Source organism: Rhineura floridana, chromosome 1 (genome assembly GCF_030035675.1).
Source record: "Rhineura floridana isolate rRhiFlo1 chromosome 1, rRhiFlo1.hap2, whole genome shotgun sequence".
NCBI lineage: Eukaryota > Metazoa > Chordata > Lepidosauria > Squamata > Rhineuridae > Rhineura > Rhineura floridana.
In genome coordinates, this window is record NC_084480.1 from 21,453,552 (window position 1) to 21,477,939 (window position 24,388).

The window sequence follows — 24,388 nt, forward strand, 5'->3', positions numbered from 1 at the left end:
CTCAGAACACTTCTTCTTTGTTAATTCATGCAAGGGGGTTGCTATTTCCCCAAAATTTCTCACAAACTTCCTATAAAAACCAGCCACACCCAGAAATGCCCTTACTTGTTTTTTGGTTAAGGGGATCGGCCACGCTTGTATTGCCTCCACCTTGCTCCATAAGGGGGTGATTTTCCCACTCCCCACCTTATGTCCTAAATAGATTACTTCCTTTAGTCCAAACTGGCATTTCTTAGCTTTTATTGTGAGGCCTGCTTTTCTTAAGGCCTCCAATACTGTTGTCAGGTGTTGGACATGCTCAGGCACCGACTTGCTAAAAATGGCCACGTCATCGATATAGGCCACTGCAAAATCTGACATGCCTCGCAACACAGTATTGATTAGCCTCTGAAATGAACTTGGTGAGTTCCTTAGTCCCATGGGTAAGGTCACAAACTCATATAACCCATCTGGTGTACTGAAGGCAGTTTTGGCTCTGGATTGCTCGTCTAGTTCCATTTGCCAAAATCCTTTACAGAGATCTAGTGTAGAGATAATGGTTGCTGCCCCCAATAACTCTAACATAGCGTCTACCCTAGGCATAGGATACGCATCTGGGACAGTAATTTTATTGATTAGCCGATAATCAATGCAAAACCTTGTCGTTCCATCTTTTTTCGGAACCAAGACAATACTTGAGGCCCAGGGACTGATGGATTCCCTGATCACTCCTAATTCCAGCATATCTTCCACCTCCTTTTTGATCTCATTCAAAACTTTCCCATTCACACGGTACGGAACAGATCTGATTGGGGCATGATCTCCAGTATCAATGGAATGTATAACTATACTGGTTCGGCCAGGTTTGTTGCTAAAGAGATTCCTATAGGTTTTCAAAACTCTCAGAATCTCTTCTTTTACTTCCTCCTTCACCTCCTCTGACCATTCCACTTGATCTACCCCTCCTTTGTCTTTGCTTTCCTGTACCAAATCTGGAAGTTCAGGCCCACTACCCTCAAGGAATAAGGTAACTTGCAACACCTTTGCATCCCTGGTATGGTAAGGCTTTAACATATTTACATGAACCACTTTGCTTTTGTTTAATTGGTCTGTGGTGATTACATATGTCACTGTGTCAAGCCTTTCTCTGATGGTATATGGTCCTTCCCAGTTAGCCTGTAATTTGTCATGTTTCCTGGGTATGAACGCCATAACCATATCTCCCACATCATACACACGTTCTCTGGCTGTTCTGTCATACCAGTAACTTTGCTTCTGCTGAGCTTGACTGAGATTCTCTTTCACCACTTCCATCATTTGTTTCACTGGTTCACATTCATCCTTTCTCTCAGCGGGCATCCACAGTCTATATAAAATCCCATTCTCACACACAACTTGATTCCTCAGTTTGTCAGTGAAAGGAATCTGTTGGGTCAGTGCTTGTTCCTTTATCTGCTTCAGACTTATATCTTTATGCATCTCTTCCCTGAATTGATCTGCTTCTTCCCCAGAGACCACTTGATACAGTTTGTCTTCTTCAGCAGGCCTGCTAGTGGTTGCTATGGTGACCTGAGGCTGGTTAACAGATTCCACCCTGTTTGTTTCAGCCCCCCTTAATATGGCTTCTTTTTCTCTGCCAATTTGCTGTCTGGTCACTACATATATTTTCCCCTGTGCCCCCATAACATCTCTTCCCAGTATTACTGGTTCTTGTTGCTGGGCATTAATACCAACTTTATATTGGCCCTTTCGGCCTCTCCATTCCATTTTCACTAGGGCCACAGGCAAACTCTCTGGTTGACCCCTCACTCCTTGGATAGTCACTGTTTCCTGAGGTAATATTTCTTCAGATTTTATTAAAACTGGCCTCAGTAACGTCTGAGCGGCACCAGTATCAAGCAATGCCCAATAAGTTGCCCCTTGTACACTCACTTCCTCTCTCAGACTTGAATCCAGGTCTGTTACTTCTGTCCAGTTTATCTGGCAAAACTGAACCTTTTTCGCTGCTTCTAAAGCCTTGGGCTCTGTTTTCACTGCCCTTGTCTGAGCAGGATTACTAATGGGGTTGGCAACCTCACATTGAAAATGTAGGTGCCCCGGTCTACCACATTTGTAGCATAATTTCTCCTCACTTTTAGGGTACACAGATCCACTCTGGGGTGTCCTGTGCCCTTCAGATTTTAATGGAGGACTCACTCACTGTGGTACCACATCCCTTCTGCCAGCACTATATGGTCTGGGTTTAAACTCTCTTGATGTTTTCCCCACCCAGACAGTTCTATTGGAGGCGAAGTGATCCGCCAGCTCTGCGGCCTCCTGCACAGATGTAGGGGAACGGTCTTTGACCAGGAGCCTTATTTCTGGTGGTAACTGATGGTATAATTGATCCAGTATCATGAGGCTTTTCACCTCTTCCACTGACTGAGCTTTGGCACTACTCATCCACTTTCCAAATATATCCATCAACTTTGCTCCCAGTTCCACAAAAGACCTCCCTGTCTGTATCTGGCAGTTTATGAAAAGCTTTCTAAAATGATCAGGCCCCAGTCTGAATCTTTTAAACACTGCTTCTTTGAATTCAGCATAGGTGACGGGCCTGTCTGAGGGGAAATATTGGTATACCTCAGCCAATTCCCCTTTAATCAGGTTTGATAAATACTGCATGTATTTATCTTCAGGTAGCCCCCACAACTGACCGGCTTTTTCAAAGGTGCTGAGGTAAATTTGAGGATCTTGACCAGGCTCATAGACAGCAAAGTCCTTTGGAGTAATTTTTATTTTTGCTCCATCTCTCTCTTTCCTTGTCTCCTCAGAGTGAAATTTCTCTCTATCAAATTTTAACTTTTCTACTTGTAATTCAGCATCCAATGCTCGTTGCTTCTCCCTCTCCTCAAACCCCAATCTCATTCTCTCAATTTCCAACTCCCTCTGTTTTTCCTTCTCTGCACCTTCCATCCTCAATCTCTCAGCTTCCATCCTCAATCTCTCAGCTTCCAACTCCCTCTGCTTGTCTTTTTCCTCAGCCTCCCATCTTAACTTCTCTCTCAAGTACTCTATATAAGCGGGATTGCTTAAATATCCTTCTGGGGTCTCTTCCCTGACAGGTTGTTTTTGCTGGGCAGTTGCAAATCCTATAAGTGCTACCCTCAATTCATCTACCCCTTTACCCTCGTGAGGTAAATTGAATGTTATGCACTTCTCCACCAGCTCCTCTCTTTTCATTTTTATGTATTCAGCCATGGTGTTTGAGTTCACTTACTCTTTGCCACACACTCTTTGCCAGTCACTCTCACAAGAAATCTTGTTTTGTTATTTCTGTTTGCCACACCACTGTTCTGGATTCTCTAGTATTCGTATCTGGATTCTCTGTTGTTCGTATCCCACCGCTACTGCCACCACATGTGATGCGTCCTTCCCTGGCTCTCCCTGTCAGGTTCCTACCTGCTCGTGGTTACTGCCTGTCTCTAGGCACCACCAGGGACTCCACCAGTCCGGACCGCACTCTCTTATGGTTTACCTATCCGCTTTAGCACAGATCTCAACAGATCCCCCTGCTAGGCAACCACCAGTAACGTCCTATAACCAGTATTCCCAGAGACTCTGAATACTGGTATTGTTATTCTCTTCACCGCTGCCACCATTTGTTACAGTTCCCCTTCAGCCTTGGTCATTACCTTACCCTCCCTTCTGGTCTGTGAAACTCCAGCCAAGGATCAGGCCTTTGGTAAACCAAATTAAGTATTTATTAAAGATAACAAAGCTAACAAGATTAACAAGATTTCTTCTTAAGGCACATAAGCATATGGTTTTACTCAATACTAATCCGAACTCCACCTCCCTCCTTCTTCACTCTCTCCTGGCAAACAACTCTCTCAAACCCCACCAAGCAATCCACTCTTTCTCTTCTCCCCCCAGATTCCACAATTCACCACCTCACATTCCCCCAGATTTACCTGTCATCCTTTCATTTATACTGTCAGCCATTTTAAACATTCAGCCAATCATCAAGCATTCTATTGCCCATTCACTCCCCCTCCTCTTTCACTACTTACCATGTATACTCTAAACAACCAGCACTTACCATAATACACTAATATATAGGAACATCACAGCCCCCAACTATACTTTTGCCCTGGGCCCTGCACAGACTAAGGGAGGGCCTGGCCAGAATAGTCAAGAGTCCAAGTATTGTGCAGGTGACCTCACCGATCCAAGATGTAAGCTGTGTGTGCAAGGGTCCCATCCAGCTAGGGAGTATGTACACAGGAACCTGCTTTTGCACACATTCATCCCCTAGCTATGCTGGAATAAAAGTGTGTTGCGTTTTTGTAAATATTTGAAATAAAAGGAATTCCTGCCTTAACAGTTTCAAACCTCAGAGGGGCATAATTCCACAACGGTATTTTCTTAAAGACAAGGGTAACTCACAGTGAAATCCTAAGCATGCCTACTAAGAAGTAAGTCCCACTGAGCTCAATGGGACTTGCTCTCAGGTAAGCATGTATAGGAGTGCAGCCTTAATCTTTTGCCCTATCTTTCCAATGAATAGAATATGTTTCCTCAATTTAACAGTTTATATCCGACCCATCCCATGCTCTGGATAGCTAACAATAACGTAAGGCATGTAAACTGGTTTTCAAGAAAGTGTAAAAGACTAACAGCCCAGTCCTCTACATGTTTACCCAATATTTCAGTAGCATTTAGTTTCTAGTACATGTGTTTAGGAGCTCAGCCTTAAAAAATAAGAAAAACTGAATACTCCCCCAAATGGTTTAGCAATCATTCCTCTTTCCAGGGAGCTTCGGGAATTGTAGTTCTGTGAAAAGGATAGGTGGTCTCCTAACAGCTCTCACAAACTACACTTCCCAGGATTCTTTGGGGGAAGCCACGACTGTTTAAAGTTGTATGACACTGCTTTCAACACATAGTGCAGATGGAGCAGGCTATATCCTAAGATCCGTTGAAAGATCTGGGAGCACCTTATGCAGCAGCATGGTGAAACTAAAGGGGTTTGGATCTTATCAGTGTCAGGACAGGTGCCAGGTGGACCATTGGGAGCCCCATTTTAGTTAGTGCCAATGTACCCACAAAAGGTCTTGGTAAACATCCCCTCAAAAATCTACAATGCACAAGAGATTGATTGATCTTCCTCCCGAGTCCCTGTTTGTACTCCTTCCTCTCCTTCATTGAACATGCTCCCTGAAACATGCCCACATTTCACTGGATACCAGGATTGGATATCCACCCTCCAGTAGTGACTGGTGGCTCCATGTCAGCGGGGCAATGAAATCACTCTGAAGAGCAAAGAGGCTCAAAGAAAGTGAATGAGTGCAGTGTGGCTGATTTGGGTGCCTTTTCCCCTGTTGATGTGGGGAGGCACGGCCTTTTTAGGGGGGCACAGGAACAATTGCCCTGGGCCTCACATATGAGGGGGGGGCCTCACACACGGAGAGGGCAACATCAACAAAGGCATTGCTGCATTCTTGTCAACTCTTTCCTTCAGAATTCCACTAACTTGAGCTCCATAAACCTCATGGAGAAAAAACCCACAAAACAAACTCCACTGGAGGTTGTGTCCTTCTGTCATGACAGCCTGAAAAGATGGCTGCAGCCACAGGAAGTGCAAATAGTAGCAACCCAGCCCAACCATAGTCAGACATTTTTTATCATTATATTTATATTGCACCTTTCCTCCCCACCAGCCCCAAGGAACCCAAGGCAGCTTACATGATGCTCCTTTTCCTCTCCATTTTATCCTCGCAAAACCCCTGTGAGGTAGGTTAAGCTGAGAGTCAGTGACTGGCCTAAAGTCGCTCAGAGGTGGTGGTGGGGGGACCTCAAATGGACATTCTGCCTCTCAATGTCTTAAAAAGGTCTGGTGGGGCTGATGCAGAGGTATGCCCACACCATATTGTGGTCCTGTCCCTTCTTCTGCTCTTTGAGATGTTACAGCCATTTAGTACTATGCCACACCCTCACAGCAGCCATTTTGTGTTATGGCTTCTCACACACGCACACACAGTGCAGCCATTTTCTGTTATTCCTAGGGACTGAAAGATCTGTCAGTTTCTCTTGGCTTCTTATTTTTCCAGTCTTAAATTCAGTTCTCCACATTTCTGCAACAATTTGTGATTTAAAAAAAAAAATCCTCATGAAAATTCTCCAGCATTTTAGTGCACATTTCTCTGAATAAACACATTTTTGTAGGCAGTTTTCACTCATGTACACATTTTTAGAAGGAGGTTCTCATCATACAATGTCTTTTTGTATGTTATTTTCACCCGTCTTTATGCAGACTTTCCCCTGACATATGCATTTTTCTCAACATTGGTTGGTTGGCAAACAGCATTGCAAAATTCAAGTAAGTGCGAATTTCTAGGGATGGCTATACTATGGTTCTCACATTGTTTTGAAAAATGCAAATTTGACAGATTCAGCTTAAAATGCAAATGGAATCGAATTTCTCCTCCATTCCTAGTTATGCCACAGCAGCCGTTTTGTGGCTGGCACCCACTACACTTTCTCATAATTCCAGGGGTTCCCACTGGCCAAAATAAGATTGCTGACCCTTGTTACTTTGGGGGGGGGGAACTGGTGCTGCTATGAAAACTTGGCACCATCTCTTTGGATGCTCTTCTGTGCCATACTGTCTTACACACAGACAACGCAAGCACACCATTAATCTCAAGGACAGTCTCCTAAAAATGAAAGTGGTGCTGTAAAATGCTGGTCTTACAGTACCTTACCCAGAAATGGAACATGCAGAGAGAGAGAGAGAGAGAGAGAGAGAGAGAGAGAGAGAGTCTTTTGGAGGCAGCACCAGAAACATATATGCATATGGGGGGATGGGAGACATAGAAAGGATAAAGTCCATTTTCAGGGGTGCAAACTTTGCTTCACTTGTTCCATTTCTGGGGAAAGAAATTGTAGTATATTTCACATGAACCCTCCCATCCTGAATATATCTCCTCCACCACATCGCAGGGACTATTATTTAAATATTTCTACTAAAACCATTCCAAAGTTGCGCTAGGCAACAACAAAAATCTATTTTTTAAAAATCAACATAAAATAGAGTTCTTTGCACCTCACCTTAACATTCCTAACACCTTTTCTTATTGTCATATAAGTCAAATAGTGATATATTGAAATATGGATATTGTTCGCACACCCGTCCTCTTCCTTAGCAGCGCCTTATTCTGACCTCTCTTCACTCTCCAACCTCTCTTCTGTCCCCCTCTCTCACCTTTCTCCCTCTTTCCTCCCTTCTCTTATTCCTCCTCTCTTTTCTCATTCCCTTCTTCTCCCTCCCCTCCATTTGTTATTGTCATAACATTCATTTATTTTCTAACTGTGTTGAAATAGTCTTTTCTGAATGTTGGGCATCATGTCTCCCTTAAATCATGTATTTGGTGCTTTAAAAAAAAACATAAAATAGAGATCACTCCTTGAGCAAACTTCCAAGAGGCCAATCTAAAATCAAGAAATCTGTGAACAGATGTCCTCACACATGTTCACCCCCTTTTGCTGAACACCCCTATCTTCCGCAGGTGCTCACTGGCTCCTGTTGGCCTAGAAAGGCTCTTCCACCAAAACGTTAGGAGAAAGAGGTGAGATTCAAGGGCAGGTAGGTGGTGGGGAGGGAGGGTGACAGATCCTCCTCCACAAAAGGAGGGCAAGGAAACTATGAAGAACTCCTTAGTCTCAGTGTTGCCCTGTAGAACTCAGCAAAGAGGAGGATGGGGACAAAACTATAATGTGTTGGCTCTGCCTGCCATCGGCTCTGGATGTAAGTGGCTTAGAAGAGAACCTGCCTACCACCTTCCAGCTCCAGTGCTATCAGAGGCATGGTCTTTCTGAATGCCAGCTGTTGGAAACGGCAGGAGGGGCGAGTGCTGATGCATGCAGATCCTGATTGCAGGCATCTCACAAGCATCAGGAAGGGCACTGTGAGGACCAGATGCTGGATGTGATAGGCCACTGGCCTGATCCAGCAGGCTCTTCTTAATACTCTCTTCCCTACCCCAGTTCTGTCACCCACAGAGAGAAGGGATCCCATGTGGAAACTGGTCTTCATCAGTGGAGGGTGCTCCATTAGGTAAGGATGGAAAGATCTGTCACTTTCAGTTCTCTCACTTTCTCATTTTTCCAATGTTAAATTCCTTTCTCAACATTTCTACAGCAATCTGTGAATTTTTTTTAAAACTCATGAAAATTCTTCACCATTTTAGTGCGAATTCCTAAAAAAACCCACATTTTTGTAGGCAGTTTTGACAAAGGTACATATTTTTGCAAGCCATTTCTCATCATTTCATGCCTTTTTGCATGTTATTGTCACTCATGTATCCATTTTTATGCACACTTTCCCCTAACATATGCATTTTCGTAAATGCTGTTTAGTTGGCAAACCGCATCCCAAAATTCTAATAAATGCGAATTTTGAAGGATGGCTGTATTTCGGTTCTCATATTGTTTCAGAAATTGCGAATTTGATAAATTCTGCTTGAAATGCACACTCAATCGAAATTGTCACCCATCCCTACTATTAGGGATTTCTACCTCCCTTTTTCTTTTCCAGAGCTCCTCATTTCTGCATGAAAGCATCCTGGGAAATGTAGTCTAGTACAGAGTGAGACTACAAAGGACAAACTTCCAAAGTGCCTGGATTCATTGGTGTACTGGATTAGAAAGGCCTTTGAAATGTGAAATTTTTTAACCAACCAATATTTATGGATGATATTACTAATGTTTTATTGATGTTATTATTGTCATAACTTTCTATGGTGTACACCACTTCATTGTATTTTTTTTACAAAAGTGCAGTTTACACAACAAAGGGACTCTGGAAGGAAGGGATACAAGTGACACAAACAGACAGACAAGGGGGAGATTTTTTTTGCACAGATTTGTTTGCACAAGGTTCAGGTCTTGTAGATGCTGATTAGTGTATTATCATCATCATAAGACTAACAAAAACATACGGCTCATGGTTTTGCCAGCACTTCAAACAGTTCTGAGTATTGCTGTCTTTTTTTTTTTTACACAGATCCTTTCCACTAACTCTTTCAGAGTATGCTCCAAATGTATTTTAGCCTTTTCAAATGGTCCCATATGACCATTATCCCAGTCTACACCTGTGATGGAATTGTTTTTAAGATGTTTTAAAGATAATTTGTTTGCTGCCCGGGGCTCCTTCTGAGAGGAAGGGAGGGATACAAATTTAATAAATAAATAAATATGGGGGCAATATATGGTTAATAAATTGGAGGCAGAGAAGAAGATATTTTCTGCAGGTGATTTGTTGTATGATCTTGAGCAATTCACTATCCCTAATTAGGCCCCAATCAGTAGTGCAGTGGCAAATTCAGCAGAGCAAGGTCTCTTCATAATAGTCACAGCTTCGTCCTCTCCCATCCTTGGGTGTTTCCCCCCCCCTGCTGGGCTAAAAATGAAATCCTTATTAATGCCTTCTCCCACAACAACAGATGCATCTAGGAGCCAATAACCATGAAAGAGTCTTCTCAGTGGCTGACTCACTTCCTTTCACTATGGCTCCAATCGGCAGGACAGGACAAGGAATTTATTTATTTATTTATTTATTTATTGGATTTCTTAGTCGCCCATCTGGCTGGCTAACCAGTCACTCTGGGCAACATACCAGGAAGCATGTTAGAAGACTCTTCTCAATGGCTAAAACACCCCTTTCATGCTGATTGGCTCATAGGATGCTGGAGACATTGGGACCCTGCTCCCAAAAACATAAGGGGTTTAAGATCACCTGAGACCCCAAACGACTATACCCCTGATCCTAATCTGTGAAAATGTCCAAGTAGTAGCCTACCCTTCAGGACTATTGTGAAGGTAGAACACAAAAAAAGTTTGTAAATGTAAAAAGTGCTAGATTTGCTTATATTGGCCATAGCTGAGTGGATATTAAATTAGGTGAATTTAGCTATGAAAGAAGTGGTTTATAAGGGTTATGGTAAGAGTAAAAATATTAAGACTGTATATAAGAAATGTATGGAGATGTAGCATTATAAATAGAACAGATGGAAGACAGATAGTCTGATGTAGATCATTCTTTTTTTTTCCTGTATAGATGTTTGATGTAATATGATGCATTATTTTCAGAACTGAATATCTTATAGACTACTTTTGTAATACAAGAATATATATTTATGATGTTGTTTGAGTTTAATTAACAATGTGTAAAAACATGGGCAAATGCATACATTTGCATGAAGATATAGCGAATGTACACAAATCCACAAGATCAACAGCAGATTTCAAATACTGCCCTATCAATATGGAGGATCACCGATGACAGACAATGTGAAGATGGCAGACAATTCATACATCACATGACTCGCATGCACATTCCCCAAGCAGGGAATCCATACAGTGACCAACTAATATACACACTGGCCTATTTAGGTTGTTCAGCTTTGTACGTTCTTCAATTTCACTTGGAAAACATACTCATTATTTACTATATCTATGAGCTGCTCTATAACCCTGTTTTCTGTGCAAGGAACAAGTAAAATATCAGCTTAACAAAATCCCAGAAAGCAATCAAAGAAGTGCTAAAACTCACTAACCAAGGCAGCATAGTGACCAGGTAGTGTGCAAAATACTCTGCTCATGCTTGTCAGTTTGTGCACATTCTCTTTTCCTTCATTAGAATGTACACAATCTTCAGTGTTTTTGCACATTTACCTTTAATCACAGTGTGTGTGTGCACGTGCATGTGTGCATGTGTACTGAAGAATCCCTTCCTAAACTCACCCCAAATTAGATCATGCCATTTCCTTTATCTCAACCTACTGCTCTTGAAAACTATGCTAATAGAAAGGACCTTGCTTGGCCAGGCCTGAAGGTGCTGACCTTTGCTTCCCTGTGCCCTGGGAGGCAAAGGGTGAGGTGGAATCCGGCTGTCTATAATAAAGGCAGCTCATTAGATCATCACCTCTGAGATGCTCCATTGAAAGTGCAGCAAGATGAATCAAGGACTTCCTAATGCCAGTCTCCTTAAGGCAGAACCCATTTGTATCCAGTGACAGTAGAGCAATATCATGTAAAAGGTCAAGCAGAGTTACCAAATGACCAAGAATTAGGGAGGGGAGCAGAACCCTGCCTCTTGAGCCCTTAACTGTCCAAATCAGCAGCTGAAGCTTTTTCCCCAGTATGGAAATAAGCATGCTCACTTGTTCATGCTTGACTAGCAAGCTGCTGTTAAAGTCACAGCTACAGGGGCCTGTAGAAAAAACTGGCAGTCCTCAGTTCTCCAACTGTAGACTGCATCACTGGTCATCCGGTTCAGTTCAGCTGCTCTTTGGAAAGGTTGCAGAACAGCTGAGAATATCTGTATTCGGACCTGCGCTTGACTCATTTTCCCCGACGATGGTTTTAGCCAGGGTCAGTCAACACTAATTTTATTGCCAATGATGTTTGATCGATTTTAGGGTAACTTTGTGTCGCTGATTCCGAATATGGCATTGCTTTTGCTAGATTGGCTCTACTTTTTGAGATAATGGATGCCCCCATTGAAAAACATAACAAATTCAAAAAAATTAATGGTCAGGCATAGCCTACCCACAAATGACATGGAAACTGTCTCAAATCATACAAAAGTAAACACATGAAATACCTAATGGCGTTGTATTCAGTACAATAACATTAAAACAAAGGAAGCTGATTCAGATAATCACAATTAATGTATAGAAAAACGCTGTGTGTATAATTTTCTTTTATGTGGGGCATCAGGACAATCACGTTGGAGGCTCCAGCAGTAGTCTGCCATCATGTGTCTGTCCCATCTTCCTTGATACCTTTCCTCCATCACCTTTATATCCTGATGGAACCTCTCCCCTTGTTCCTCACTAAAATCACCAAGATTATCCGGAAATCGGTCTAAGTGGCTATGGAGATAGTGTACCTTTATGCTCATATTAGTACCCAAATGTTTAAAGTTAGCTAGCACGTTTTGCACCAATTCTTCATAATTGTCTGCTTTGTGGTTACCCAAGAAGTTCTTGACAACTGAGACATAACTGCACCAGGCAGAAGCTTCAACATCATTCATAAATTTAGTGAAATTCAAATCATTGATGAGTTTACAAATTTTAGGACCATCAAAGATTCCTGCTTTTAGTTTTTCCATAGTCAGTCCAAGGAACGATCTACAAATGTATTTGAAGCAATCACCATCTTTGTCCAAGGCCTTAACAAATTGCTTCATCAGTCCAAGTTTGATATGGAGTGGTGGGAGAATGAATTTTTCTCTGTCAACCAATGGCTTGTTAATGATGTTCACTGCACCTACAGTCATGTGTTCCCTTGAAGGCCATATCACTTTTTTCCAATGATCTCGCTTTGCCCTACTATCCCACAAGCAGATGAAACAAGGGTACTTCTTATATCCACTTTGCTGCCCAAGCAAGAAGTTCACCATCTTTAGATCAACACAAATAGACCACTGGTGCTCATGATAGCAGAACTTCTGCAAGACCATTTTGATATTTTCATATTCTTCTTTAAGTTTTGTTGAGTAAGCAATTGGAAGAGATGCATAGCGGTTACCATTTTGCAATAAAACACATTTCAAGCTTCTGGTGGAGCTGTCTATAAAAAGCCGCCAATCTTCTGGTCGATATTCCGGTAGTCCCATTTGGAGAAGAACTCCAGGAATGTTATTGCAATATACAAGTTCTTCATCTTGGCTGAAGTATGGAAGAAGTCCCTCCTCTCTTGTCCGATAAGCTGTTATGTTAGCTTCCGGCTGTAGACAGTTCTTTTCCATTAGCCTGGATGCTAGAAGTTCAGATGCTTGCTTTGACAGACTGAGGTCTCGTATCAGATTGTTGGGTTCTTTTTGGGAAAACTGCTCAGGTGTTGAAAAGCTTTCTTCATATCCACTTCCAGGGCTACCACCTGTGCTACACTCCACGTCCAGCATTTCTTCAACATCTGACAATGGAAGGTCAGGCAGTGAGGTAAACACTGGTATGGGAACGTCTTCGCTGTGTGGCACAGGTCACCTTGCTGAGTCCAAATCAGGATACTCTCACTTGTGTTTCTCGTAGCGATTGAAGCCTTTCACATTCACAACACAAAAATAACAATCATCATGATGGTTTTGCGGCTCTCGCCACACCATAGGCACACCAAAGTTTAAACGTTTCCTTTCTCCATTTTTCCACTGTCGTAGGCACTCTACACAGGTTTTGCAAACCTTATGGGGAGCCCAAGACTTATCTTGATCTCCAAGCTTCACTCCAAAGTAAGCAAGATATGCTTGTTTTACAAAGTCAGTGATGATTTTTCTTTGTTTTTACAGAGTGTATTCGCCACAAATGTAGCAGAATGCATTAGGATTGTTTAAGCAGCCTCTTCGTGACGAACTCATATTCCTCTTCAAAAAAAAAAAAAGTATCAATATGATATTATATGCAATGGATAAACTTGCAATACAATGTTCAAGAGTAAAAAGACAGACCAAACCCTGCTGCATATGTCAGCAGCTACATGTCGTATTGGGGTACAATCGTCATTTGAGGGGTATCTATTATCTCAAAAACTAGAGCCAATTCGGCAAACTAATGTCATTTTTGGATTTAGCACCCCCAAAATACCCTAAAGTCATTCAAACATCCTTAGCAACTAAAAAAAAATTTTTTTTTGTTGGGCTAACAAAGTTGTGGCATAGGTGCTGTGGTTTCCGAGACGTCACTGGTTTTGAAACATAAGAGATCCAAAACCCAACAGACAGAATACTTTTGGAGAAGGAACCAAGGTAGATTCTAAAGTCAAAAAGCATGACGCCCGTAGATCTTAATGAGACTCTGGACCTTTTATCATTACTTTGAGATACAGCTTTTTGGAATTAGGATTGGTAGGCAGATACATTTGACCCTGCTTGATTTAGTAGAGCGTAAGAAAAGAAGATGGAACACATCTAAATGTTGAATTGTTATTTCCCTGAGCAACTGATGAATCTTTGATATTGTGCATGCATGTATATACATTCTCATAACATTTGGTATAAATATACAAGAACTGGAACATACACTGAATGCTTTTACTTGAAAGATGTATGTTGTGCTTTCTAAAATTTGATTGTGAATGTGGGGTATTAATTGCTCTCCTTTTAAAGTCTGTGATGACTTTTACATGCATTGTTTATTGAGAGAGTTTGATATAGTATGCTATTCAGTTTTGTAATTCAAAATATGTTTTTTAGATCAGGTTTGGACTTGCCTGAAGAAGGACAAGTAGGGTTTAAAAACACATTAGATTAATAGAAATCTTTTGTCTATCCTATTGCTTTTTGCTCCTACTTCCAACAGGTTTTGATAAGCAGGAGACTCAAGAAAAACAGTTTATTAAATGGTCTACCAAGACTGCCTGCAAGGTTCAAGTGATACACACACACACACAGCTTGAGAACCTCTGCTCTAGTCTAGGGAGGGAAAGAAGCCATTCATGACCACAGGTTTTTGGAATGTATCACACTGGCATGCCACAAAGTGTGGAAGCATGTTACAAGATGATTTTGATGTATGGGTACCATGTGATTTCTTCCACTGAACTGTTTTCCATGTAAGAAAATTGTAGCATGTGAAATGGTCATACCTGTCTCCTCAACCAGCTCTATGAATTCTCGTAGGATCCATAAGGAAAGAATCTTTACAAAACATTCTCTGTCCAGGGCTTGAATGGGTATTAGGGTTGCCAGGCTCAGGGCCTGAGACTGATCCTGTATCTTTAGGAGAAGAGAAAGTCAGCCAAGTGCAGGTGTTCTTATAACACTGTAATGGGAAAAAGCACAAGGTGGAATTCTCCCTTCCCCCTGCACAACTTTTAAAGATACAGAAGACCTCTTGGTTGCCAGGCCAGGCCTGATCTTTTTGGTGCTTATTGAAGACCTTCCTCTTTCAACAAGCCTTTTAAGCAGAGGCCTTATCCCAGTCTGCATCAGTGCTGGAATTGCTTTTTAAGATGTTTTTTAAGTTCTTTTTTTAAAGATGTTTTTAAGATGTTTTGTTTTTATATGTTGTTAAAGATGTTTTATTTTAATATTTTTAAAGTCTTTTGTTTTTAAGATGTTTTAGAGTCTTTTTAGTGTTTTTGTTTGCCACCCTGGGCTCCTTCTGGTAGGAAGGGCGGGATATAAATTTAATAAATAAAGTGATAGAGAAGAATCTGGATTCACAAAAACAGATGCTATATAGATAGTAACAATATTTCACATTTGCAAAGTACATTTTGAGTGTTGAAAATATTTCACATATATTATCTTGGTAAACCTTACAACAGCCCTATAGGGTATACCAGTATTGTTATTCATAGATCAATCTCTTCGCAATTACAAGATAGATAAACTGATTGCAAACTGGAGACCGTGCCATATCTTAACAGCAACAACTTTATCTAGTCCACAGTTGCATCCTAGTTTGGTCAGAATCTTTCATTTCAAGGAACAATTTTATTTCTCTTTTTCCTTCATGCATTGAGAATGTATTACTAAAGGAAAAAATCTGTTTCCACAGACAACAAGATGACCCAAAACTGTTGCTATCCTCAGTGTATTACTAAAAAAAAAAAAAAGCCTGCAGAAAATGAACTATAAAGCTGCAGTCTGGACAGTATTAGGCTGTTTCTCTATACCCCAGCACATTTATATGTGACAGACAGTGTGGTGTAGTGGTTAGAGTGTCAGACTAGGACCTGATTGACCAGGGTTCAAATCCCCATTCAGCCAAAGCACACTGGGTGATCTTGGGCCAGTCACAGACTCAGACTAACCTACCTTACAGGGTTGTTGTGAGGATAATATGGGAAGGAGGAGAACTATGTACACCACCTTGAGGTCTATGCAGGAAAGGTGGGATGTAAATGTAATAATAAATAAATAACAATAAATAAATATGTATTCAACCAACTAAAGTGGTTTGTTGTGTTATCTTCATCAAAGGTTCCCATACTGTGGCCTGTGGACCGCCAGTGGCCCACAAGCTTCGTTCAGGTGGTCTGCAGTATGTCTGTGAACCACACTTAAAGTTTGACTGTAATACAACAAAAGAAGCAATCAAAATGCAATCAAATATCGTACAGCATCTAGCACAGGGCATTACAATTGCTACAACAGGCAGGGGAAAAAATAGTTAAATAGTCTGCCAAGACCCTCAGCAGGGAAAAAAGTTTAGGAGCCCCTGATCTACCCGGACAGACAAACAGACAGAGAGGTGCAGAGAAAGATTAAAGCACTAGAAACCTTTAGGCAGCCATCCTGCTCCATGGAAATCAAGGGAGCGTTTTGCTGATGACTTCAGTAGGAAGAGGGTTGCAGCACCCTAGTCCAGCAACCCTAATGTGCCCCTTCCCTCTTGGGTTCGGTGGGGCCCTTAACTCCCTCATCTTGAGTGCGCCCAGAGTGCAGAAAGGTGCCTCATCCCATGTATGTTTCCCCAGAAGTAAAATCCACTGAGTTCACTTTGCCTGACTCCAGGGAAAATATGCAGAGGAAGGGACCTTTAATTGGGGGGCGGGGGCGGGAAGAGGACAACAAAACAAAACGGTCATGCTTCTGGTGCTAAACCCCAGAGTGTGTTTATTGCACACTGACGTAAACCACCTGCCAGATGCCTCTTTTCCCATCTTCCCTTTAAAAGCTAAAACAACAAAGAGTCTTGCAGTTCCTTAAAGACTTATTATGGCTTGAGCTTCCCTGGACTATAATAAACTGAGCTTCCCTCTGGGTTGTTTGTGTTTGTTCTGGTTGTTGTTGTTTTGCCACAAAAATCAGTTTCTGAGTTTCTCCAAGGCCAATTGGCAGAGTATCCCAGAGCAGCCCAGGATGACGACTCCCCTCTTTCCTTCCATTGTTTTAACGTGTGCCCGTTTAGGGGGCTGGGCTGGGGTAGGGGGGTAAGACCGAGATCCCAATTTTCCCCACTGATCCCTTTTCTTTATCGCTTACAGCAGAGATGAAAACATTGGGAGGAATTCCTTGGGAAACGCCAACTGTATACTGGGAGGGGGGTATTTGGGATTGAGGGGTCCCCTTCTGTCAGGCCGATTCCAGATATTACAGAAGTGTTTTTAACCAGATAATTGGCTGGGAAAAAACCGCACCTAAGGAAGGGGTGGAGGGAGGGTAGTTTCTTTATTTATCCCTTTGTTTTCGCTTTCTGCCTCCAGGATCTTTCTTTTCTAACATTTTTGGAAATATTAGTCCACAACTGGATCTATCTTAAAAGCGTAACTTTTCAGGAAAAGTTGGATCAACCTTATACAGTTTGGCTAGTCTTTTTGTAATTAATAAATTAAAAGTCAAATGAATGTTTTTTTTAAAAAGTCATAATGCATACTGATGTGTGTATTTAGATAGAAATTATGTTTCATATTATTCAAATTGCACGCTCCCACGTGGGTATGTGTGTGATATTTCAACGCAGGCTGACAGATTTAAATTCATGCATGGTGAAGTCCACTTCAAACTGATCTTTTTTCCGACATCGATGCCAATATGTGCTCTCTGAGCCGTGAGAGAAACACTGGGATTTTAAATTTAACTTCTTTTGAAAGCTAGCTGGTGAAAAATAAACAGTTTAACTCTACTGAATCATCGCATTAAAAAGGGGGGAGGCTTTTGTCTGTTTTCCATATTTGCCGTCCTATTCGGGGTTCAAATTAAGCCGAAAGGCTGAGTACATTTTCAGGGGGTTGGCTTTAGACGGGCTTGAGAAGATCAGAACTGAATTCCACTCGAGCGGATCGAGCCGAAGGCAGGCTCACGAGCCGCTTTACAACGCTCTGATTTGCTCGATTAATTAGACGTTTAATGCTTTCAGCAAAAGTTACAACCAAGGAGTGGAACATACCTTCGGATCTTGAGGAGGTGGAATGTGAAACCGCGAAGAAATTTTGATGTTGGGGGGGGGAACCCTTTAATCAAGTCCCGGAGAGTTAAACCACACATATAAGTTTACTTGTATCGAGTGCTTCCCTGCCAGCTACAAAGATCTTTCTAAAAGATTGGTATTGGCGCACCTTCCACGGAGAAGAAAAAAAAAGCAGCTAATTTTATCATGCTAGTTTTCAAGTTTCCCTCCGCTCGAATCCGATTTGGTTCACTGTAGTTTTATTTTTCCAACAAGTGGGAAACTGTTCCCTAAAGAAGTTTTTTAAAAAAGATTTCTTTATAGCCCAAATATATAATTTCTCCTTCCCTTAAACTTCTGGAACAAGCAGAAGGAGAGGAGAGAGATCGGCTGGATTTCTCTCTTGAATTTCTCGCAAGTCGATGTGAGATTTCCTCTGCAAACTAGTCCCCGCAAAGCGGGCATAAATTAAAAGCGGGTCCCGAGTTTCTCCTCCCAAAGCCAACTTGCAAACACTTCCGCTTTCGGAGAGTTAAATTTGTCCCTTTTACAATCAATAGCAACTTTTGCCTTCCCTTTGAAAGGACAACAAAAAGATTTCACGCCTAACTTGAGCGGAACAAACAAGAGACCTCGCGCCGCTTTGCTTCAACCCCCCCCTTCTACTACCGTATTTAACTGAGGGTGGATCGGTTGTTAAGGATGAGACGAGAGAACTCAATTTTAACTTACTTTTTTTGTGGGGGGGACTTCTCGATTGAATCAGAGTTACAGAAAGGGAAAGACCTCTCCCTAAATACAAAAAGCTTAAAGATGCATTGGTTTAAAAAAAAGATCTGAAGGAAAGAAAAGGAAGGGTGTTAAAATGAGACATGTAGCCAAATAAGGGATAATTACATAATAATATACAGAGGCTATATACAAATAAAAGAAATGCAGGCAATTGCATCTAAATCTACATATTAGAAAGTTGAGGTATATAGCCTCGCAAAACAAAGAATGCACGAGATAAAACTGAGTGCATTTATGAAAAGTGATGCGAAAGGCATAATAATAGGAAGTTGAGTGAAAGTGGCCTCCACATTTAAAGAACTAAACGCATTATATTTAGTTCTGTGTTGTTTATATTCTGTGGTGTCATCTGAACGTGTCGCCAGCTTGGGTGCGCCCATGGCTTTCAGCACGAGGTCTCCTGTTTTTAGGTGGGCTTTGGATACATGCATGTAGCTCAGCATGGGCGCCCACCCCTAGCATGTCGCTAACATACAAGCCGGCTGCAGTGGGATCCATGTCCCAGTGAAGCCAAATTCCTTAGCTTTCAGCCGGTTGAGGCATCCTGGAAATGGAAATGGCACCGAAATCCAGGCAAGAGAATATGGCGATGAAACGCCAGTCTGCTTCAATCGCGGCATGTCTTCATGGGGTTGAGGTGGCGTCAGATGAACAAATTTCCATCTGTCCTTCCCCTCCTTTTCTCCCCTCTTAAATTATGAAGTTTTCCTTATTCGAAGTACTTTACACTCAGGCGGCAATCGCACCTTCAGGAGCGACCAGTCCTGTACATCGCGTTTCCCCTTGTCAAAAGAATATGGGCTGGAGCCAGGCTTAAGGTCATACTTCGAGTAGACCCACTGGTTTTAATGGGACTTAAGTCAGCCAGAACTAACTTAAAACATCCCGTTCTTTTTAAGTCTGGCTCCAACCTTATAGGTTCCCTCCACTGGAAAAGAAGCCTGTGACTTTTTTTGCACGCCCAAACCCAAAGAGTGTATAATTGAGCTATCTCGATGCAAGGATGGAGGGCTAGGAGGGGGGGTTCCCCTTTCTTTCCTTTTTTTCCATTCTTGATTTCTTTCTGTTGAATCTGAAACTCTCCCCGATGCCCTCCTCGGTGGGTTAGAATAGAAACAGGATTAACTTTCTCTGACCTTAAGAGAAGGTGACATTTTCATCTAGCGATTCCCAGCAACAACAGAGCAAGAAACAGATTCCTGGAGGAGAAGGGGGGGGGCTGGAGGTGGCGAAAGCGGTGGGTGACTTGAAAAGATGGGGAGGAGAAGAAACAAAAGAAGGCCACAGGCTGCCAAAGATAAGATTGCCTGCCAAACAAGGAGATTGGGGGGGAGGGGGAGAGAGAGAATGAAACTCCGTTCAAAGTTACTGATTAAAAACTGGGAGGGGAAATTAGGGGGTGCTGGATGGAGAGAAAGGTGGCCCCCACCAAAAAAAAGGCCTTCTTAAATGAAAACGTGGTAAAATCGAGAGGGGTAGCCATGTTAGTCAATAATAATAATAATAATAATAATAATAATAATAATAATAAAATAATAATAATAATAGTAATAATAATAAAGCGGTTAATTGTGTAGACTTTTTCGTGGACTAAGGCATCAGAGGAAGTGGAGGGCACATCCAGGAAAGCCGATGCCTCCTTATTAACTCGTTAGTCTTCCAGGTCTCACAGGACTCTTGGTCGAGCTTCATCTCCCCAAACCTGTGCTTCTTCCTGAGAAATTGACTGACTGGCTGACTAGCCAGCCTGCAGGGAGGTCCAACTCTGAAGCTGTGGTTGTCCCTGGCTGTGAGTTACTCTGCCCCCTCTTTTCGACTGCGCCCACTTCGGCCCTTTCCTCCCTCTCCTCTTCTCCAGATCTGCCCCTCCCCAAGCTTTTGGGGGTAGGCAGAGAGGGGGGCCTGTGGCCCAAATCCTGACAGGTGGCCGGCGTTAAGATCCACCCGCTTCAGGGCCCTCCTTGTCTCCGTCACAGCCGTGCAGCCAGTCTTGGCCCCGTCGCAACTCCGGGCTCTTGTCCCCAAGCCCGGTTCCCTTCAATAGGAGCAGGATCGCTTCCTCGTCCGACGGCTTTTTTTGCTCCGGCGTTTGCAACTGCTCTGCTCGGAGGGTCGCACATATATCCCGCCATTCACACGCAACACTTCCTCCCCCCCCCCAAGAAACTACGATACTCGGTAGCTCCACTTTATAAACACGTGGCAAACTTCTCCCTCTCAACAGGGAGCGAGTTTCTTCTTGGCTACCTTACCTAGACCACCCTTCTCCTAACGATGGTCCTCGGAGGGGGCAGAGGGACACGGGATATTCAGTTCACCTTCTTGTATTTGGCCCCCACGATCTCAATGCCTCCTTCCAACGGTGCTCGCTGGTTTCCAAGCCAGCCCTTTCCCCCCCTCCTCGTGAATCGTCAGGACTTTCACTGAGGGGGGCTGTTTTAAATAAATAAACAGACAAAGGCATATCCCCCCTGTCTTCTCCATATGGTGAAGTAAAGCTCCTCCTCCAGATGTTGCTCTAACGGAGCTGCAGGTCGAAGTCTGGGCCCTTCCGCAAACTCAGCTCTGTGCTGCAACGATTACGGTGGGGGTTATTAGGCCACTAAGCAAAATCGGAGGGTTTGCCACCTACAGAGGTCGGATCTGTTGCACACACTTCCTAGCCACCCACCGCTACCACCATCCCCCCCCCCAAAAAAAAGGATTAAGAAAGGGGAAAAGAGAATGACTTACCCTAAATGGAGGTTGAAGTTGGGGCAAAGGGGGATTTGAAGGGAGGATCAGAAGACTGTTTGGGAGCTGCACAGGGCAGGCAGATACACTTCCTAGGCAAACTGATGGCCAGCAACGCTCTAGATTAGCATGGGGTCACCAGCACACCCGGATTTGATCAATACCCCCGCACTCACGTGCCAGATGGTTTTGGAAGAGGGGAAAGAGAAGAGGGGGGGAAGGGGAGAGAAAGAGGGGGGAAACCTTACCAAACTAACCAAGAGTTCAGATCCACTCCACTCCCGCATCCCTGGTATTTCACAGACCTGTGGAAGATTTAGGGTTTTTAAAAATAATAGATATTTCACTTGTGCAGATTACTGTGCTTCATTACACCCTAGAAAATTACCACTTCTGTCCCTCGATTAAATCCTGAGATGTATTTTTCTAGCAAATATGTATGTTTGCCCTCACCAAACACACTATATTGTATGCGTGTATGTAAGGATTATCGTATTTCAACACGTGTACACGAGGGCTTATTTTGTTTTGGCAGGTGCCAAGGGGTTAAAAAAAAACCAGAGGTCGTCGATGCCTTTTCACAGAGAATAATTAAGCACAATGCAGTGCCCACACAGTGTGCAAGTGCGTCGCGCTCACAGGAGCGTAGGCTGCTGGGCAAGGCTGTGCACACGAGAATACAGTCACCTGCAATACACCTGTGTGTTAGAGGGGCATTCTCTCTCTCTCTCTCTCTCTCTCTCTCTCTCTCTCTCTCTCTCTCTCTCTCTCTCTCTCTCTCTCTCTCTCTCTCTCTGTGTGTGTGTGTGTGTGTGTGTGTGTGTGTGTGTGTGTGTGTGTGTGTGTGTGTGTGTGTGTTAGAGGTGCATCCTGGGAATTATTCGTACACCTGACTCAGGACAGGAACACAAAGATTGCTAGGTACCTAAATGTTTATCGTATACAGTAAAAACATCGACAATATATATTTACACATCTCCTCGAATGGGGGGAGGGGGTTAAAACAGTTTGTCGTGTGTGAGAGGGGGAGTGCATTGGGAAGTAGATCCTTCATCTCTTTTCTGGGCATGTATACTTGGGGAGGAAGGCCCACTGAGTCCAGTGGGGCAAGCGTGGAAAGGACTTACAGCCTCAATAGATTCTCCTAACAGTCTGCACTATCCGTGTCACAATAAAGTTGCTTAAAAAAAAAACATTCCTTTCAATGGGGGAGGTGATGAGCTCCTATAGATGAAGAATACACAAACATACACATTCTTTAAAAGAGAGGGGGGGACAGAGGAGTATTCTTTATGTGTAGGACCGAAGAGGAGAAAGGTTGAATCGTAGCACAAGCATGCAATATTCTGTTTTAAAATGATGAAAAGATTTTGAGAATACATATCTGATATTCTCCTTCACCTGTGCTGTTGGATACATAAATACAGGAGCCATCTCTTCGCTCACCAGTGTTGGCGTGGGTACCATTTTTCTCAAATATTAATGGGGGGGGGTTTTCCTGGTTCCAGCTTGATGGTCGCTCCTTTATTTTTAAAAGAAGAAATTAAAATATTATGGTAAAAAAGAAAAGTCCTTATGCAGATTAAAGATCATTGGTACTTTATTTCTTAAGGATTATTATTACTGTTCCTGACAATCAGCTACGAAGGTAAATATGATGAGGTTCACAGCTGAGGTTAACACTTCCCTTGTATCTTCCTGAGCAAGACGTCTAGGGGGCGTGTGTGTGTGTTTATCATTTAAAGCACTGGATAAAAATGACCCTAATCTGAAATAATCTTGACGTTTGTATCTTACTTTAAAAAGGTGTGTTGACGATTGTTTTTACTTAACCTTCCACGTCCTGCCATCGAGACACGAAACCTGAAATCCAGAGCCGAGTCAAAGGCAATATTGCACACAAAGACCCGCTTGCCTGGCTGATTCCACACAGAAGCAGAGTATTGATCAGGAGGGGGGAACGTTCAACACCTCACCTTTAAACTCTTGCCCACGTGATCACGGAGCTCAGCAGACAGAAAACAGGTTTATTTTCCAGGTTGATCTCTCCTACCCAAGAGAACCTCACTTCCTCTCCCCAAATGTAGAGGGTAAGAGGAATATGTTTCCTTTTCCTTACAGAAAATGTGGACTTTAAAAAAAGACAATTGAGAGCTACAAAAATTCAGCATTTATAGTTTCTGGGTGTTGTATGTACGTTTTCTTCTACAGAGGTTTTTCAAGCCTTCAAATGGATGGATCCAGACGGACAGCGAGTCAAAGTTTTGACAGCGCAATCCTAACCATGTCTACTCAGAAGTAAGTCCTATTGAATTCAGCGGGACTTACTCCCAAGTAAGTGGCGCTAAGACTGCAGCCTGAGTCGCACAGACGTCAATGGAACGGCTGCCAGCTTGATTCGCAACTGCGGAGTTATTGGGAGTTCATCTGGTTTAGCGTGGTGTCACGTGTCAATGAAAGCACCGTTCTCAAGTCCTATAGAAATCAGTTGGATTTAACTTTCCAGGAAACGGGTTTAGGATCGCAGAAGGCCACTAATTCTAAATAATCATTTCAATGGGCTACAGTCCTCTGTCCTGAGGAAAATCAGTACGACTTCCTTCCAATAATGCATCGAGTTCGTGCATATGAATTGCGATTGGCTCCTGTGGAGTCAGCCGTACAAACGCCTGCTTCCTAGTTTAAAACTGGCTCTTGGATTTGCCAACCCCCTATCAAACAGGAGATTCGCCAAAGCCCGAAACTGAGCATAGTTCAAAATTGTTGAACACCCTCCCTTCTAATGCTATTTTTGTTGTTGTTAGGATTAAGCTTTTAATACAGAGGAGGCTTGAATCCTTTTTAATGTATTCCAAAATTGCAAGCCAAAATTTTTTTAGCTGTTTTTGGCTAGAAATTTAGATGTGTGCCCAACATTTAAAACACTCCCTCTCTAAAAATTTATTATGAACTTTCTACTCCTCCCTTGCACCAATGACAGGCCCATAATGTTCTTCCACTCC

The 24,388-nt window shown here is 42.7% G+C and overlaps 1 protein-coding gene across 11 annotated transcripts in view; it reads right to left on the reverse strand.

The window, feature by feature from the left end:
- LOC133379577 (uncharacterized) overlaps positions 1-23,308 on the reverse strand; it is a 60,769-nt gene extending 37,461 nt beyond the window's left edge. For 4 of the 11 annotated variants that reach the window (XR_009761221.1, XR_009761219.1, XR_009761222.1 and 1 more), the window contains exon 1: positions 21,387-21,484. Coding sequence is in view for 5 of the 11 variants with exons in the window: in XM_061615128.1 (XP_061471112.1) it covers positions 11,690-12,934 (1,245 nt within the window). In the remaining 6 variants the exon portion in view is untranslated. Of the gene's footprint in view, positions 1-10,203; positions 13,391-14,610; positions 15,030-18,593; positions 18,830-20,905; positions 21,224-21,386; positions 21,485-21,634; positions 21,692-22,787; positions 22,909-23,183 lie in introns of those variants that run through there. The other 7 variants (XM_061615128.1, XM_061615137.1, XM_061615138.1 and 4 more) reach the window with 7 other exon arrangements.
- Positions 23,309-24,388: the final 1,080 nt, after the last annotated feature.